Raw genomic sequence first — 17,842 nt, forward strand, 5'->3', positions numbered from 1 at the left:
CGCCCTTTTAAAGGACACGCGCCCCGAGGCGGAAGTCCCCCCTTCCTCTCCAGTTTCTCGCCACCGGAAATGCCCTTCCTGCCCCAATCACAGGCAGCCAGCCGCCCACCGGGACAAACGCCCTGCTGGAAGTTGGGCTCTATGGCGCCGTCCTGTTCCCGACGCTCTAGCGCCGCCACATGGTCTCTATGGCACACACGCAACGGCTTCTAGACAGTTCTTCCCCTTCGTCTCTTCTGTTGGCCCGTGGCGCGGCGGACTCTTCCCGTCCTGAGCGCTCTGGTTTCCGGCGCTGACGCGCTAGCGGAGGTGGCGCTCTAGCGGAAGGCCGCGCGGCGTTGTGATTCCTGAGACGCTCTATGCGGACGCTAGGGAGCTCCATGGTCTCCGTAGCGGCGCTCTAGACGGGTCTCCCCGATCTCGATGGCTCCGCGCCGCCGGGCCGGGAGGGCGGAAAGGACGTTGCCCTTTTAAGCCAAGGGGCGGCGGAGGCCCGCACGAGCCGCCATGGAGTCGGACACGCTGGAGTCATGGATCAGTGAGTGGGGCTGGGGGGCAACGGGGCCTTCCGCGCGGACACCTGCGGCCCCGGCCGCCCGGGGATCCGGATCAACCGTCCCTCCGTCGGCGCCGCAGCGTGATCCGGATCAACCCCCCCCACACACACACCCGCCGTCCCTCCGTCGGCGCCGCAGCGTGATCCGGATCAACCCCCCCACACACACACACACCCCCACCGTCCCTCCGTCGGCGCCGCAGCGTGATCCGGATCAACCCCCCCTCCCCCTCCCCACACACACACACCGTCCCTCCGTCGGCGCCGCAGCGTGATCCGGATCAACCCCCCCCCCACACACACACACACACCCCGTCCCTCCGTCGGCGCCGCAGCGTGATCCGGATCAACCCCCCCACACTCCCTGCTCGCTTCCACAGCACGTTCCAGATCAGCTGGGCCGTAGGCCGCCCACCCCTGCCAATCGCCCCCACCCCTGCCAGACCAGAGAGCCCACCTCACGGCCTGGCCCCCCGGCCCCTGCTCCTCCAAACGCACCCACCCCTGCCGTGACCAGTTCTGCCCCCAACTCTGATCTGTGGGGGTGTCAGTGTCCCTCTCTTTTAGGCTTGTTCTCAAGCCACTGCACCCTCAGATACACAGTTTGTTCTCCTGTTGATGTTAACTTGTGCTCCTCCATCTCTTCGGTGTGCGCGCCTGTTGTCTCTCAATCATGCATTTAGATTTTTAGATTATAAACTCTTTGGGGCAGGGTCTCTCCTTTCATATTTGTGTGTGCAGTGCCTAGTACAGTGGGGCCTTGATGTCTGGTTGGGGCCTCGGTATTGCCACAATACAGATCCACCAGCCACCCAAACTCTGATCCAGATCCACTCCCATCATTCATTTATGCTCTCCTGACAAGTCATTAATGAAGGATAATGGAGTGGACAGTATGCTTATAAAATTTGTAGATTACGCCAAACTGGGAGGGCTTCCAAGCATGTTGCAGGACAGGATTAGAATTCAAAAGGACCTTGGCAAATTAGAGAATTTGTCTGAAACCAACAAGATGAAATCCCATAAAGACAAGTGCAAAGTACCTCGGGAAGAAAAAATCAAATGCACAACTACAAAATAGGGAGAAACTAGGTGGTAGCACTACTGAAAAGGATCTGGGGGGCTTTAGTAGATCACAAATTGAATACGAGTCAACAACATGATGCAGTTGTGAAAAGAGCTAATGTCATTTGGGGTATATGAACAGGAGTGTCATATGTAAGGCCGTGTCTACACTACGGGGGGAAATCGATCTAAGTTACATTACTAACCTAGCTGAAGTTGACATATTTAGATCTATGTACTACAGGGTCCACACTACCCTATGTGAAAGGGAGACGCTATCCCATCAAATCCCTTTGCGCTTCTTATTCACTAGACCAACTAAATCCACTGCCGATGCATTGATTGCCACACATCAGTAAGTGTAGGCAAGCCCTTAGACACAGGAAGTAATTGTACTGCTATACTCTGCACAGGTGAGGCCTCAGCTGGAGTACTGGGTCCAATTTTGGGTGCCATACTTTAGGAAGGATGTAGACCAATTGGACAACCCGGAAGGAGAGCAACAAAAATTATAAAAGGTTTTGAAAACCTGACTTATGAGGAAAGGTTAAAGAAACTGGGTATGTTTATACTTGAGAACAGAAGACTGAGGGGAGACCTGATAATAGTCTTCCAATATATTAAGGGCTGTTATAAAGAGGACGGTGACCAATTGTTCTCTATGTCCACTGAAGGTAGGACAAGAAGTAATGGGGCTTAATCTGCAGCAAGGGAGATTTAGGTTCGATCTGAGGAAAAACTTTCTAACTGGAAGGTAGTCAAGCTCTGGAACAGGCTTCCAAGGGCCGTTGTGGAATCCCCACTCTTGGAAGTTTAAGAACAGGCTGGACAAACACCCATCAGGGATGATCTAGGTTTACTTGGGCCTGTCTCAGTGCAGGGGGCTGAAGTTGATGACTTCTCAAAGTACCTTCTAGCCCTACACCTCAGTGATTCTCTGTGAGGTGGCGCTGATCCCCTCCCCCACCTTGACTTCACCTGCAGGTAATGTTTGCAAACTTCCTGCCATGGTATTTTACTAACTTTCATCTCAGTTCCAGTTTTGACCCCTTTGGGGGAGGCATGTGGAGGGTCTGCTCTCCCCTCAGTGTGAGCCTCTGTTAATGCAGCTTGTGAAAGGCCAGACTCAGGAGTTAGTGGGTGGAGTTGATATTACACCCCACCCTTACAACCTGTGTGGCTGATCCTCACTGGGTGGGAGATTCTCTTTCTGACAGGATACTCTCATTTCTTCTCTCTCACATCCAGACAGGGCTACGAATCCTCTCAACAAGGATCTGGACTGGGACAGCATCAATGCTTTCTGTGAGCAGCTGAATAAGGAGCTAGAAGGGCGAGTACACTCTTTCTCCTTCCTCCCCCTAACACAGTGGCTCTCAACCTTTCCAGACTACTGTACCCCTTTCAGAAGTCTGATTTGTTTTGGGTACCACAAGTTACACCTCACTTAAAAACTACTTGCTTACAAAATCAGACATAAAAATACAAAAGAGTCTCAGCCACTATTACTGAATAATTGTTTGTTTTCTCATGTTTACCATGTAATTATAAAATAAATCAATTGGAATATAAATGTTGTACTTACATTTTAGTGTATAGTAGATAGAGCAGTTTAAACAAGTCATTGTCTGTAGGACATTTTAGTTTGTAGTGACTTTGCTAGTGCTCTCTACAGAGCTGTCCCTTGGCGAATCAGGACAACTGCTCCGGGCCCTGCACTTTGAGATTGGCCGGAGCGGTCAGTCTGGAAGTGACTGATTTGTCACTTCTGCCCCGCACCACTCTAGGGAAGGCTGTGGCTCTCTAGGTAGCCTGTTGTAAAACTAGACAAATATCTAGATGAGTAGATGTACCCCTGAAAGATCTCTGCGTACCCCCAGGGGTATGTGTGCCCCTGGTTGAGAACCACTGCTCTGACAACTCCTGGCTGCACACCTGGATTCCAAATGCACAATCTTATAAGCTAAGCAGGGTCATTCTGAGTCTGTGCTTGAATCAGGGAGAACCTCTCAGGGAAAAGTCCTTCTGCTTCAGGAAATGGCATAAAAGCCCAGTACGTGGCACTCTTTCTTCTCTCTGAGGCAGTACTGTGCCCTGCTCCTCTTTGGCTGTCCCTCAGTGCCAAGGGGATTCATTGGTGGGTTTTTAGGTGGCTGAGGAGCTCAATTGGTGCCCTGCAGATTTTCCCACAGAAGTGACAGGTGTAATTTTGGAGGAGACATAGTTGTTCTTTCCTCCTTTGTCACTTCTCTGTCTCATGAGCACGCCTGTTCTCCTCAAAGTGAGCTGTGGCTTGTAGTATGGTGTGGCACCGCTGTATTATGTTCTGTGCCAAGTCCTCCCAGTTTGTTGGGTAGATGGGTGTACTTTCAGTATGTCTTTCAAGCGCTTCCGCTTGCCATGGTGTTTGAGGGAGCAGAGGGGGGATGTTACTACTTGATGAGATGTAAAACTGAGGTCCTGGTTGCTTCTGGCCCATGGCTCTTTTTGTGAGAACAGGAGTCCTGGCCAAATTCCTACAAAGATAGTTACATTATGCCAACCTGAAGGTGCCTTTAAAGTTTCACATTGGGAGACCACTCTTCTCTTCCCCCCTCCCCCAATTATGACATTGCAGTGTAGCTTTGCTTGTGCAGAATCACAGGTACATGCCACCCCAGAGGCAGCTGCATTAATGGGGCAGTGAAGGATTCCTACAGAGATTTTGAGATCCAGTTAATTAATGAAGTTGTCGTGTGCTATTGAAACTAGCCCCTTTGCCCCAAACACTTTCAGGGCCCTGTAAGGACTTTGTGAATACCCAGTGGTACCGAGCAAGACCTGTGTCCCCTGGAGAGATGCAGGTCCATTTCTCATTAATAATAATAATACCTAGCCCTTATATAGAGGTTTTTCATCAATAGATCTCAAAGTGCTTTACAATGGAAACCAGTATTATTGTCCCCATTTTACAGATGGGGAAACTGAGGCACAGACTGGGGAAGTGACTCCCCCCAAGGTCACCCAGCAGGCCAGTGGCACAGCCAGGAAATTAACCCAGTCTCCTGAGTCCCAGTCCAGAGCTGTATCCTTTAGGTCATGCTGTTTCCCTACAACCACTGTGCTTTTTCCTCTTCCAGTCCCCCGCTTGCCACCCGACTTTTAGCTCACAAGATCCAGTCTCCACAGGAATGGGAAGCCATCCAGGCCTTAACGGTAAGGGAGAGGCTCTCCAGACGGGTTAGACACATTAAAGGCCAGGGCTGGGGGGGTGCCCTGCCCTGTTTTGCTCTTTGGGCTGTGGAGACTCTCCCGTATTGCTCAGCTAAAGCCCTGGTGCACCCAGGCTGTCAGGGAGGGCTGGTAGAGCTCTGCGCATGGGTGAAGTGGGGGAATCTTACCCCAGAGGGAATTAGTGGGCGCGGCTTAAATGGGCCTTGGATCAGGCCCCTCGTAGACTAGTCCGAGCTAGTGCTGTGAATGCCTCTGCTGTGAGCTCCCGTGTTTTCCGTGTCTCTGATGGATACACACACACACACTCTCTCTCTAATGTGAGCATGGGGGTTCACTGCCTGTTTCTCTAGGGTGCGGGAGGGAGCCCAGAGGACGTTCCCACCAGCTGTTTCTCCCCTCCCGTGGTCTGCTGTGTGTTTCAGGCAACCACGTCTGCCTCTGCGCCCACCCTTTGTGGGGACAGATTGTTCCCCTCAGTCAGAAGGCTGACGCCTGTGATATGAAATGGAAGGGAGCAACAGAGGCAGCCAGGGGTCCCTCCCCGGTGACCCTGACCCCACGAGCCAGGACGTGGGGCCCAGTTTCCCCTTTTCCTCGTTCTGCGGGGTCAGTCCTGCAAAGGGGAGCCGGCTCCTCCGCCTGCTGACTGGCACGCGGCCTCTGCTCTCTCAGGTGCTGGAGACCTGCATGAAGAACTGCGGCAAGCGCTTCCACGGCGAGGTGGGCAAGTTCCGCTTCCTCAACGAGCTCATCAAGGTGGTGTCGCCCAAGGTGGGTGCCAGCGCCCTGATGGCAGTGCGGGATGTCGGGCTGGGAGGAGCCAGTGCGGGACATAGAGAGAGGTGGAGCTGGGGTAGGGATTTCCCCACCCCCCAACCTGTGCAGATCTGCGTTCTCTGTGTGCTCCCAAAGGAGGCCATTGCTGGGAGTGAATGTATGTATTGGGGGAGGGGGACTCGGTTCGCCTCCCTCTGTGATCCATTGGGACATAGCAAGGCAGCTTCTTGTTGGCCACTATAAACTCCTCTCTGCGGAGGAATCTCCCCATATGCACCTTTCCCTTGCCGGGCAGATGGGACTTAAACTGGCCCGTCATCTCACTATGTCTGAGGGCTGCCCCACACTGGCTGGTACTGACTGGGATCTCATATAAACTCTGGCCGTCAGGGCTTCACCCAGCCCCCCTGTGCTGGAGGCCAACCACAGTAAGGGGCATGTTGCAAGGGCCGTTACTCACTCCTTCCTTCCCTTCCATTGTCTGTTGGGAGCCATCTCACTTCTCCCAGGGAGGTTGGCCGTGTGTGGATCAGCTCTGCCCACCTCTCCCCTCAGTATCTAGGCATCCGGACTCCTGAGAAGGTGAAGTTGAAAATCCTGGAGCTGATGTACAGCTGGACACTGGGGCTGCCTCAGGAAGTGAAGATCACAGAGGCCTATCAGATGCTGAAGAAACAAGGTGAGAGCCAGGTATCTCCTTTGGGGCAAGGGCCTTCCTTTGCATAGCAGAAGCTGGGTCCAGGCTGGATTCTGGCCTTCTCTGTGCTCAGGCCTGGCCTAGCCGCTGTATGGGCTGTGCAGTTCAGAGGCCGGAGGGAGCAATCCCAATAAGAGGGGGAGAGTCACTGGTGGTCTGACCTGTGTGTAGGGTGAAAGGGGATGTGACATCTGTCTTCCTCACCAGCCCCCAGCAGATGTGGCTTCATAAGAGGTGGGGCCATAGGAATAATAGGGTTATGGCAGACCAGGACATGTGATACATGAAATGACTGGGATGATTTCCTGCTAGTGGGGACTTGGAGATGCTTAAGACAATGCACAGCTGAAGCAGGGGGTGGGTGGAGCATGGCCCCCATCCTTAAACCTGACGCAGAGCTGGATTGGACCGACCAGAGGGAAAGAAGATGTCCATTGTGTGAGACCTAGAGCAGGGCTTCCTGGAGAATGGTTAGCAGATCAGCCATCTGGTAACCCCAGCACTGCCCCAGTAAGGTGAGAGCTGGGCCCGCTGATGTCTCTGCTCCTCTCCCCTGAAGGAATCGTGAAGTGCGATCCGAAGCTGCCGGATGAGGCTCCCTTGCCCCTGCCTCCCCCCCGGCCCAAGAACATCATCTTTGATGACGAGGAGAAGTCCAAGGTGAGGGCTCTGTGGGAGGAGGAGCAGAAGGCCTGGCCTTCCTGCATCTGTGCTCACTCATCTCCACCCGTGGGGCTGGCTGGCTCAGCAACAGGACCAGGAGCTCATTCGCCTGCTGTGTGCTGTGCTCAGGACAGGGACAGGCTTAGGGCGTGATCAAAGCAAACCAGTAGAGAGATTCCCACTGATGTCAGTGGACTCTGAATCGGGCGCTTAGAAAGAGAGAGACTTGCTGTTTGACCTATTGAACTTGATGCCACTGGATACTGAGTAGGGCAATAGCAAGGGGACTAGTATGACCTAGCATTGACACTCGTATGAATGAATAGCAGCCACCCTAATATTACCGGGGAGATGGCTCCTCTTGCCACTTGGCATAAACTGATTGCAGCTCCGAGTGCAGACACTCTTCCTCTCCCTCCCCCCAGGACACTTCTGGCCCAATTGTTTAAGCCTTCCTTGAACCATCCAGCGTCGGCTCCCTCACAGTTGCGATACCAGACGGATAAGCTACCGCTCTCTTCCTCTCTGGCAGTGCCGATGCTCTTAAAACGGGGAGAGCTGAAATCAGGCTCCTCTGGCAGCAACTCCATAGTCAAGGCTGTCCAGCCGTTTCCAGTGGCAGCCAGGCCGGGATCCCAGCTCTTCACTGTGCAGCGCCCTGCACAGGAGACTTGGCGGCAGGGTCCAGTGTTGATCAGACAAAGTGTTTGTAGAGAAGCGTCTGGAAAAGTGGCTTTCCCCTTTTCCTGAAAGTCACCTGTTGTTGGAACAACTACTTGGTGATGACTCCAAGGTGTGGGTGTGGGTGTGAGGGTGAGTGGATGGGTGTGCAAGGAGCATTCAGAGTCCCTATGGGAAGGGCACTGGGTCGGAAGCTAACAGAGAGAGTTTTACTCCCAGAGGGTTATTCATTGGCATTAACGAAAGCAATGCTTTAACGAGTCTGGGACATGGCTAAACACATGAGTTGTGGTACTTTGACGATACTGATAGAGTTAAAGCTGGAAACTACCCCACCCCACCTCACACACACACTCCCAGCGTGGGCATAGTTATACCACCGTAACTGTGCTGTGTGCTGACCTGTATGGCTAGTCTTATATGGGATGGGGAGTAAGGTAGGCCAGTGTAAGCACCTTTAACGTGGTATAAATGCCACTCTGGGGGTTGTGCTGCCATTCCTGGTACTAGGGAAAACACTCCCCCAGCCAGCATAGCTGCACTAAGACCAAAACTGTGTGTAGACTGGGCTAGAGGGAAAATCCCTCATGTCAGGTGTCACTTTTCTCTGTTAATCAGGTTTAATTTCCTCTGTGCTGGGGAAGTCGTTCTCCAGCTCCCCATACCGTCTGCTGGGGCAGACAATACCGGAATTTCTAATGTAATAAAATAAGCCGGGAAAAAAAGTGTGTGTGTGTGTGTGTGTGTGTGTGTGTGTGTGTGTGTGGCGTGTTGGGGGACCTTTGACTTTGAAAGAAGCACACAAACAAAGGCACAAGCCTAGTTATGTTTCCCTTTGCCGCCTGCCTTTGAGGTCATTTGTGGTCCTTTAACTGGACTCTCAAACGTTCAGGGTCTTCCCTGTGCTGAGGGCCTGGGTGTTCTATTTACCAGCGATCCCCCAGCCTTAGTTCTGGGTTAACGGAACAGTCTGTCTGGGAACCATCTGCTTTAGAGTGACCCCTGCTGCCAGCAACCCAGGCTTGGAATTGCCTTCTCTGCCCCGGTCCACATGCCTCCCTCTCTCTCTTGCAGATGCTGGCTCGCCTGCTGAAAAGCTCCCATTCTGAGGACCTCCGGGCTGCCAACAAGCTCATCAAGGAAATGGTTCAGGAGGTGAATTTCCTCGTACAAGCTGTCACCAGGGAAGGGGCTCTGATGATTTATCCTCCGCCCACTGCCAGGGAGGAGAAGCCTGGCACAGGATGCAGAGAGGTCCTGGGATGGGGTGGAAGATATGGCCTGTGTGCTTGCATCCCCGTATTGACCTGGCAAGCAAGGGATCCCAATTCCCATGACATCGGGGAGGGGCCAATAGGGGGGTGAGGAGAGAGATCCCTGGTATTTGGAAGTAAATTCTGCTCTTCTCAGTCAGGTGGAGGTGGAGGGGAGCATGGGACATGGGCACAGAGGGCGTTCCTAGAGCACCTACCCTGCTGTGGCGCCCTCTGCTGGTGCAATCCCAGCCCCTGTGCCATGCAATGGGTGCTGGATAGTCACCAGTGTAAACTGAATCTCTCCACCCAAGCTGAAACCATTCCAGGAGGAGCCCCTCCCAGCCCTGCTCTCTCCAGATGTCGTTTGAAGGGGGAAGCCGCTCTGCTCGCTATCGAAGCCGTCCCAGTCCCAACTTGTGGGGAGGGAGGACGTCAGACCCCCCTCACCCATCTGCTCCTCCCACTCCAGGACCAGAAGCGAATGGAGAAGATCTCCAAGCGTACGAATGCCATCGAGGAGGTGAACAACAACGTGAAGCTGCTGACAGAGATGGTAACCAGCTACAGCAAGGGGGAGACGACGGAGAGCAGCGAGGACCTCATGAAGGTGAGGGCGGTTGCTGCCCCAGAGTCCCTTCCCTTTGTGTCTCACACCGGGGTGAGGTAGAGGGGCCCTAGGGTGAAGTGGGTTTTTACTCTGCAGCTCCTGCCATCTCCCTTTCCCCGTACCCTTCCGAGCGCTTCCCCGCCGCCCACCTCCGCCCCCTTTCTCTCCCCCAGGAGCTGTACCAGCGCTGCGAGCGCCTGAGGCCCATGCTCTTCCGGCTCGCCAGCGACACAGAGGACAACGACGAGGCATTAGGTAAGCTGAGCCGCCCACCAGCGCAGCGCAGCACAGCCTCCCTCGCTTACCCTTCCGCCAGGCCCCAGTGAACCTCCCCTTCAGCTGTGGCCGACATTGCATTGCTAGGCAGCCTGCAGCCCGTCCCCACCCTGCCCGCTGCGCCACCCCCCTGGGATGAGGGGGGCTGATCTGCAAGCACGTGCTGGGGGAAGCCCAGCTGTGCACGGTGCGTTGCCAGACAGTGAATCGGGGGAACTTACGTTCACCCCTTAAGAACATGCCATTGAAAGTGCAATGGTGGAGGGGTGTGTGGCAGATTGGAGGATAACCCAGGCTATGAGTGATTGTTCTGGGGCATGGGGCTGCGATAACAAAGATGTCTTTGCCAAAGCAAAGAGTCAGTTCCCTGGCTCTCCTCTGCCCCAATCTGTAGAGGGACAGGGCACGTGGCCGGGCTGCCCCTTGACACCCCACCTCCTCTTCTGCCTTCAAATCCCCCTCCCCTTCTATTGCAGCGGAAATCCTGCAAGCCAATGACAACCTGACCCAGGTGATCAACCTGTACAAGCAGCTCGTGAGAGGAGAGGAGATCAATGGAGAGACTGTGGCCGGCCCCCTCAGAGGTGAGGAGCCCTCAAGGAGGGAGGGGAGTTAAAGGGGATATCCAGCCAGGGGAGGTGGCAGTCAGGCGGTCGCAGAGGAGGTGGAAGGGTGCAGTCGGGGGCCTGGAGCAGGGTAATTGGGAAGCTGGGATGAGGAAGACACTTGATGAGCCAGGCGACATGCAGGAGGTGCTTTGGGAGGGGGAGATCAGAGACCGTGGGTGAGGCTGAAGCCAGAAGGGGGAGTGGAGAGGGGTGTGGGGGTAAGAAGGCGGATTGGTGACCAAGCCAGCTCCCAGCAGTGAGAAGATTCTGGGGTGGGGGGACTTCTCTCTTACAGCTGCTCAGTGGTCAAAGCCTCTGTGTCCTCCCTACAGGCAGCACCTCAGCACTCCTGGACCTGTCGGGACTGGACATGCCAGCTTTGGGCCCCTCCTACCCAGCCTTACCCACCCTATCGGGTGGCTCCATGCTCCCTGTGCCTGACCCAGCCAGCTCCGTCTCCTTGCTGGATGACGAGCTCATGTCTCTCGGTGAGGAGGGAGAAAACGCTCAGCTGTTAATGAGTGGTTTGGAAGCAAGCGGCGCCTCGAGGAGGGAGAGCTGCTGGTGGAAAAGGCTGAGAGTGTTTGGGGGGGGCAGGCGGGGTATGTCTGCACTGCAGCTGGCAGCGAGCCGCCCCACCTGGGCAGGGCAGACAGACTTGCGCTAGTGGGGCTCGAGCTAACGTGCTGCAAATAGCAGTGGGGATGTTGCGGCTCCGGCGGAGACTCAGGCTGGCGCCCCGAGCTCAGACTCAGGGGTCACGTAGGCGTGAGAGCCTGAGCGGCAACAGCCACACCACTACTGTTAGCACCCAAGCTCAGCCCCATGAGCACGAATCTGTCTGCCCAGGCTGGGAGTGTAGACACGTCCTGGCAGGTTGAGAGGTTACTGCTCCACACTGCCCCCGTTCGCTTCTGAGTCTTCATGCCTTGCGAGCACCTGGGCCCTTCGCAAGCAGCTCTCGTTTCCTAGAGTCAAATAAACCTCTAGAGCGCAAACACAACGTAGCACAGGAGCTAATGGTTACGAACCCAGAGGGGTGGGGATCTCTGCCTCAGGGCCACACACTCGGTCGCTGGGGCTGCTGACGTTGCCCCGGGGAGCTGCCTTGTCCTGATATGTTGCCAACAGACACTGCAGGCTGCCGAAGCAGAGTAGATGCCAGGGAATGACACTCCCAAGGAGGCTGCTATGGGACATAGGCTCCTAAATCACTTAGGGGCTTTTGAAGATGTTCCCTTTAGTGATTGTCCTCCATCTGCCTCAGGGGGTAGGATCGTTAAGTGACGTTAGCGCTCTCCTTTTGAGGGGCCACCTTGTGCCATTGACTCTCTTGGGTCCCTGCCTGTTCCCTGTGTGCTGAAAGGCGACTGAGTAGCCTGGAACCAGAGAAAGAAGCTGATAGAGAGTGGGGAGTGACCAGACCTGATAGGGCTGGAAACTAGGGGCACTTTGCTTTCTTCCTGGCCCTCCATCTCTGCATGTCTTCTCCACTCCACACAGCTCTGATTGGCAGCTGCCCACCTCTCGGGCTGTTAGCCCCCGCTTCAGTTACCCACAGGACTCTTTTCTCACGTTGGCTCTTTCCTTCTCACAGGGCTGAATGACCCGTCTCCCCAGGCTGTGGACAGCAGCGGCTGGAACAGTTTCCAGGTAATGGCCTTAGAGCAGAGGGGCAGTAGTTAGTGAGAAAGGGAGGAGAAGACCGTCAAGATGAGGCATTATGGTTCTATGGGGCGCTGATGTATACGCACTGGGAATGGTGGGGTAGAGGGGGTGGTGCTGCATATGTGATGGGGACGGAAGGAATGTGTGCAGGGTGTGACGGGGATGGCAGCGTGTGGGGCACAGGGGTGTGGCATGTGTGACGGACAGCAGTGTGTGTGGGGCAGAGTGGAGAGCCCCATGTGTGATGGGGATGGAAGTATATGGGGCACTGGAGTCTGGCATGTGTGATGTGGATGGCGGTGTGTGGGGCAGAGAGGGGAGCGGCATGGATGATGTGGACAGTGGTGTGGAGCAGAGGGGGGAGCGGTGTGTGTGTGACCTGGACAGCGGTGTGTGGGGCAGAAGGGGGTGCGACATGTGTGATGTGGATGGCGGTGTGTGGGGCAGGAGGGAGCGGTGTGTGTGACGGGGATAGTGGTGTATGGGGCACAGGGAGTGCGGCATTTGTGACACGGACAGCAGTGTGTGGAGCACGGAGTGCGGCGTGTGTGATATGGATGGCTGCGTGTGGGGCAGAGAGGGAGCGGCATGTGTGACGTGGACAGTGGTGGGGCAGAGGGGTGAGCAGTGTGTGTGACACAGATGGCGGTATGTGGGGCACAGGTGTGGCGTATGTGATAAGAATGGCGGCGTGTGGGGCAGAGAGGGGGGCGTGGCGTGTGTGACACAGATGGCCGCGTGTGGGGCAAAGGGAGTGCAGTGTGTGTGATGGGGACGGTGGCGTGTGAGGCACGGGGGTGTGACATGGGTGACACGGATGGCGGTGTGCGTGGGGCAGAGTGGGGGGGCCCTGTGTGTGACAGGGATGGAAGTATATGGGGCACTGGAGTATGGCATGTGTGATGTGGATGGCGGTGTGTGGGGCAGAGGGAGGAGCAGCGTGTGTGACGTGGACAGTGGTGTGGGGCAGAGTGGGGAGCGGCGTGTGGGGCACGGGGAGTGCGGCGTGTATGACGCGGACGGCGGCGTGTGGGGCAGAGGGCCTGTGTAGGGAGCAGAGGCCCAGAGTGCTGGGGAGCAGTGTTGTACAGGCCGGCTGTTGAGCCAGGCGTGTCCCTTGCTGTAGTGCCCTCTGGCTGTCATTGCAGGATAGCGGTGAGCCCAGCCTGCCCTCCATCCCAGCTGCTCCCGCACGTAAAGCAGAGGCAGGAACACCTGCCCCAGGCCCTTCCCCTGTCACCAGTGGCTTGGATGACCTGGACCTGCTGGGGAAGACTCTGTTACAACAGTCCCTGCCTCCAGAATCGCAGCAAGTCCGATGGTAAGAGCCAAGGCCAGGATCGGGGGTGAGGAACGGACGGGATCAGCCGGCCTTTCCTTTGCCCTCTTCCAAGCACCATGCGCTTGTTCCAATGGCCTGCTCCCTTATCTCTTCCACCGCCAGGGAGAAGCAGCCGCCCCCCCGGCTCACATTACGGGACCTCCAGAACAAGACCAGCTCTGGCACCTCAGTGACTGCCATCAGCAGCACCCCCACCCTGCTCCAGAGCATCTCCTCAAGCTCTGCGGCCCCCCAACCCTCTCCCTTGGAGCAGCCTGCCCCTGCCACGCTTCCGAGAACCACCCCCACACCGGCCGGAGCTGTGCCACCCCCACTGGGGCTCCCCACTCCCACGTCCCCCCAGGAGATCTCGCTGGCGAACATCATAGTGCCTCTGGAGTCCATCAAACCAAGTGAGTGAGCAGGAGGGGACTGCTGGCTGAGGGCAGCAGGGTTATAAGGAATCCTCCCCTGACTGGGTGTAGGAGAGGGCCCAGGGGGGTTGGTTGTCCCGTCTGGGGGTTTCCATCAATCCCATATCTGTGTAGCATGATAGGCTCCGGCCAGTGCCCATCTCTCTGCTCCTATTGATGCTGTTCCCTGGCCTCCCCTCCCTGCAGGCAGCATCCTCCCAGTGACGGTCTACGACCAGCATGGCTTCCGGGTCCTCTTCCACTTTGCCCGAGACTCTCTGCCCGAACGGCCTGACGTGCTGGTGGTGGTGATCTCCATGCTCAGCACGGCCCCACTGCCCATCCGCAACATTGTCTTTCAGTCTGCTGTCCCCAAGGTAGCGTCCCCAGGACAGGGGGAGGAGAAGGCTGGATCCCCTTGGGGGGTGGGGTGGGGAAGTTACTGCTCCTGACCCAATCTCGGGAACTTGCAAAGGCTGTGTTTCTGCTGCCCCGCCTCACCCCTCCCACAGCAATGGGAATGGTCTACACTCTGCTCATAGTCAGTGAACCAGCCCATCTCTCTCAGGAAGGAGTCTGGACAGGTCACCAACCAAGTGATCTCGGTGCTTGGCTGCTCCAGGGTGGGTGGGCACGAACCCCAGCTCCTCAGTCTGTTTCTACACAGTGCAATGAAGGCAGATTTGGGGTGGGGAGGGCTCCAAGTTAGGGGCTGAGTTCATTCCTTCTCCTCTCCCCACCCCACGGCTAATAGCTGTGTTCCTCCGCACCCGGTGAATGGAAATCTCTGGTCCAGGGGCCAAACATGATCCAGTGAAGAGGGCCAGGGGATGCGGGCTCTAGTTCCAGCTCTGCCACTGACCTGTTGGGTGACCTTGGCAAGTCACTTCCCCTCAGCATCTCTCTCTGTAAAGCAGGGCGACGATGTGTCGTGTCCTCTGGGAAGTGCTTTGAGATCAGCGGGCAGGGAGGGCTGTGGGGCAGCTAAGTTACTAGTGAGGGCTGGGAGTGACTGAGTGCCCTCTGGGGAGTTTCTGGCTCGGGTGGGGGTGCCTGCCCTCATGGGGCAGTGTCTACACTCGGGTTTAGACTGCTGGGCCCTGTCGCCCTCCTCTGGGGGTATCGGATGGTGACACCCCCGGCCTCTCACCATAGGTGATGAAGGTCAAGCTGCAGCCGCCCTCAGGGACAGAGCTCCCAGCGTTTAACCCCATTGTCCACCCGACTGCCATCACCCAAGTCCTGCTGCTCGCCAACCCGCAGAAGGTAAGAGCACCTCGCCTGCTGCACACAGCCCCCTGGGGCAAGCGTCTCCCTGTGCCAGGTGGTGCTGACGCCTCTCTCCCTGACCTGCAGCTCCCTCTCTTTCCCATATTCACGCCAGCTCTACCGAGTCCCTTCCGCCCTCCTGTGTGTGGGTGTCTCAAACCACATCCCCTGACTGCGTTTCCCTTCTCTTCCCAGGAGAAAGTGAGACTACGATACAAGCTGACCTTCACCATGGGGGAGCAAACCTACAATGAAATGGGGGACGTGGACCAGTTCCCCCCTCCAGAGTCCTGGGGCAGCCTCTAGGGCCATGGCTAGAGTGCTTTTCCCGAATCCCAAGGACTCCACATGCCTGCAGGACTGGAGTCCCCTGGGGCTGGCGTGTTGACTCTGGAACCAGCCACTGGGGGCCAGGGCAGCAGCAGTGTGTGTGAAGGCCGGCGGATGAGAGCAGAGCCAGGAGGAGGAGGGTGTCGGCTCAGTACAGGGTGGGGGTGGGGGATGGAGCAAGAAGCTGCTCTGACCATCTTCCCTGCTCTTGTAATCCAGCCTCCCATCCTGCTCTTCTTCTAACCCCGCTTCCCCTTCAGCAGCAGGTGTATTGATCAGCTGAGAGTAACACTAACGAACCCTGGCCTGGAGGCAGAATCCAGAGATCCTCCTTCCTCTTCTGATGTAGGACCTTTGCTGCTCCCCGCCCTGGAGCTGCTTCAGACTCCCCATCCAGTCCCTACTCCTAGCAAACTCTGCTCTGGCACCTCTGGGGGTAACTCTTTGGAGGCTCCCCATTTGCAGCCGGGCCCCAAGTCATCTCTCCCCACCCCGTCATGATTCCCTACCCACAGTGGGATCACCCCGAGAACCCGAATGGAGCAGGCTGGACGAGGGGCCCTGACCACCCTTCACTGCAGAGCAGGCATCTGTCCCTGCTGGGGGCAAGTTTCCCAGAGTCCTTGGCTCCCGCCCAGGGTCAGAGCTTTGCTGGGGAGGCTGGCTGCTCTGTGACATGGAAGCTGTGTAATGCCAGCAGGGAGTTCTTCAGTTCCCTGGCACCTGGGCTGCATCCTGGCTCCCAGCCACTGACTTGAGCAGGGGAAGGGGGTTCTGAACTGGTCATGCCCCTTCAGACTATGTCCCACTGCAGCGAGTGGTCAGGGGCATGGTGGGGCAGGGGGCAACATGCCATATGCGAGAAGGACTAGCAAGAAAGCAGCATGGCCTTCTTGGGCAGCAGTGAGGAAAAGGAGCAGGTATTAAGCATGTTTCCACCCCTGCGTTTGGGCCAGGCTATTCCAACCCGCAAGCTCCCCTCCCCACCTGTTGCAGGAGCCTGGGGTGAGAAGCAGCTAAAAGCCCTTCTTCCATCTCGCCATTTGAACTCCTTGGGTTGGGGGTTTTATTTCCTCCCTCTTGTGAGGATGGGCCAGCAGGGGAGTCCCCCCACACCCCGCTTGTCACCCGGGAGAGTGCAGGCAGTTGCCTGAGGAATGCAAAGGGGGACCCTGCTCCCCTGCTGGTAGAGCCCCACTTGTTGGTACGGGGGAAAGGAAAAGGGGCATTTCTCAGCACTGTTCCCGGAGGGGCTGACTCAGTGCAGGTTAGTGATGAGGGAACACAGCTTCCAGGGGGTTCTTTGGAGGGAGATGGGAAACTCCTGATCTGTCTGATTGACATAAGGGGCAGGTCTTTCTCCATGCATCAGGGATTCCAGCAGTTCAATCACTGTGACACAAAACTGGTGTCTGCTGGACCATGATGCTGGTACAGAGGGAAGCAGATGGATTAATACTTGAGCTGCAAGTAGCATCCTTGCCCACCACACCCTCACCTTGCTGATCAGCTTGCAGGCTGCACTAACCCCTCTTCCCCTGCCCACCTCCAGGCTGGCTTCAGGCCCTATGCTGGGAGGGCTCCGTCTATTTTCAACTGACCTGCATGTCATAGGTAAAACCTCTCCCTGGAGATGCTTTGGAAAGAGGGCTCCTGCATAGGGACCTTGCCCAGGAGTGAGGGCTGGATCCAAATGTCAGAGGCCAACCAGTGGGGCTGTGCTCCTGTCTTGGAGGAACCAGAATTGCTTGGGGGTGGAGCATGGAGTGGGAGGGAAGGCCTCTGTGAGGTGGGGCTCTGCTGTGTCTTATTTTCTTTTCTGGTCTCTTTCAGGGGTTTTGTATGGATTTTCTTTGCAGATCTTGTTGGTTCTTGAACAGACTTGTATATATATTTTTTCGGTGCAAATTCTGTACATGGAAAAGGATTTAAAAAACCGCCCGGCGCGAAATCTGCTGTATTTATGGGAAATAAAGAGCGTTCTTTCCTGATGTCTGTGTTTCCTGAGCCAGGCTTGGGTAGAGCACCCCCTGCTGTCACCAGCGAGTCCCACACCTGTAAGCCATGGGAACTCCACCCCCTGCACTGTCAGTGTCCCTATGCCCTCCCATAGGTGAGTGCCCCCTGTTGGTGCCAGGGAAACTTTTCCATCCCTAATGTGGGGATTCCTCTGTGCAGCCGGACATGAGGAAAACACTGTGCTAGCGCGCTGGAAGTGTCCCCATTCCTTCTGCCCATGTCAGCACACTACAGCCTAGACAAAAACAGCATGGATGCCCAGTAAGAGACAGGGGCTGGATGGTGCCCTCCACCCGCTTTGAGCTCTGTCTACGACAGCCAAACCTGCGGTCAAACCCAAACCTGGCCTTGACGCTCACCCTAGCTCAATTAGCCTAGCCGTGAAACTCAGGAGCCTCCCTGGACCTCATTCACTGAACTGCC

At 56.2% G+C, this 17,842-nt stretch overlaps 1 protein-coding gene across 2 annotated transcripts; it reads left to right on the forward strand.

Annotated features, from left to right (window-relative positions):
- The first annotated feature begins 151 nt into the window (after positions 1-151).
- Positions 152-17,391, forward strand: GGA1 (golgi associated, gamma adaptin ear containing, ARF binding protein 1). Of its 2 annotated transcripts, XM_038407516.2 has the most exons (17): positions 152-538; positions 2,870-2,954; positions 4,741-4,816; positions 5,507-5,605; positions 6,167-6,290; positions 6,868-6,968; positions 8,727-8,807; positions 9,378-9,515; positions 9,689-9,770; positions 10,268-10,375; positions 10,732-10,887; positions 11,997-12,052; positions 13,216-13,388; positions 13,512-13,801; positions 14,009-14,178; positions 14,957-15,067; positions 15,266-17,391. In XM_038407516.2, the coding sequence occupies exons 1-17, from the start codon at positions 508-510 to the stop codon at positions 15,374-15,376; spliced, it is 1,992 nt and encodes a 663-aa protein (XP_038263444.1). In that variant the 5' UTR covers positions 152-507; the 3' UTR covers positions 15,377-17,391. The 2 variants fall into 2 exon arrangements, with proteins under 2 accessions (XP_038263444.1, XP_038263462.1); XM_038407534.2 differs by lacking the exon at positions 10,732-10,887 and having other exon boundaries at positions 317-538.
- The last annotated feature ends 451 nt before the right edge of the window (positions 17,392-17,842 follow it).

This window comes from Dermochelys coriacea, chromosome 1 (genome assembly GCF_009764565.3).
Source record: "Dermochelys coriacea isolate rDerCor1 chromosome 1, rDerCor1.pri.v4, whole genome shotgun sequence".
Taxonomy (NCBI): Eukaryota; Metazoa; Chordata; order Testudines; family Dermochelyidae; genus Dermochelys; species Dermochelys coriacea.

Excerpts from the sequence above, each read along its gene's own strand:
- GGA1 (XM_038407516.2), top strand. The coding sequence starts at position 508 with ATGGAGTCGGACACGCTGGAGTCATGGATCA. Across the intron at positions 13,389-13,511 it reads GAATCGCAGCAAGTCCGATG|GGAGAAGCAGCCGCCCCCCC; the intron begins GTAAGAGCCAAG and ends TTCCACCGCCAG. Across the intron at positions 14,179-14,956 it reads TTCAGTCTGCTGTCCCCAAG|GTGATGAAGGTCAAGCTGCA; the intron begins GTAGCGTCCCCA and ends CTCTCACCATAG.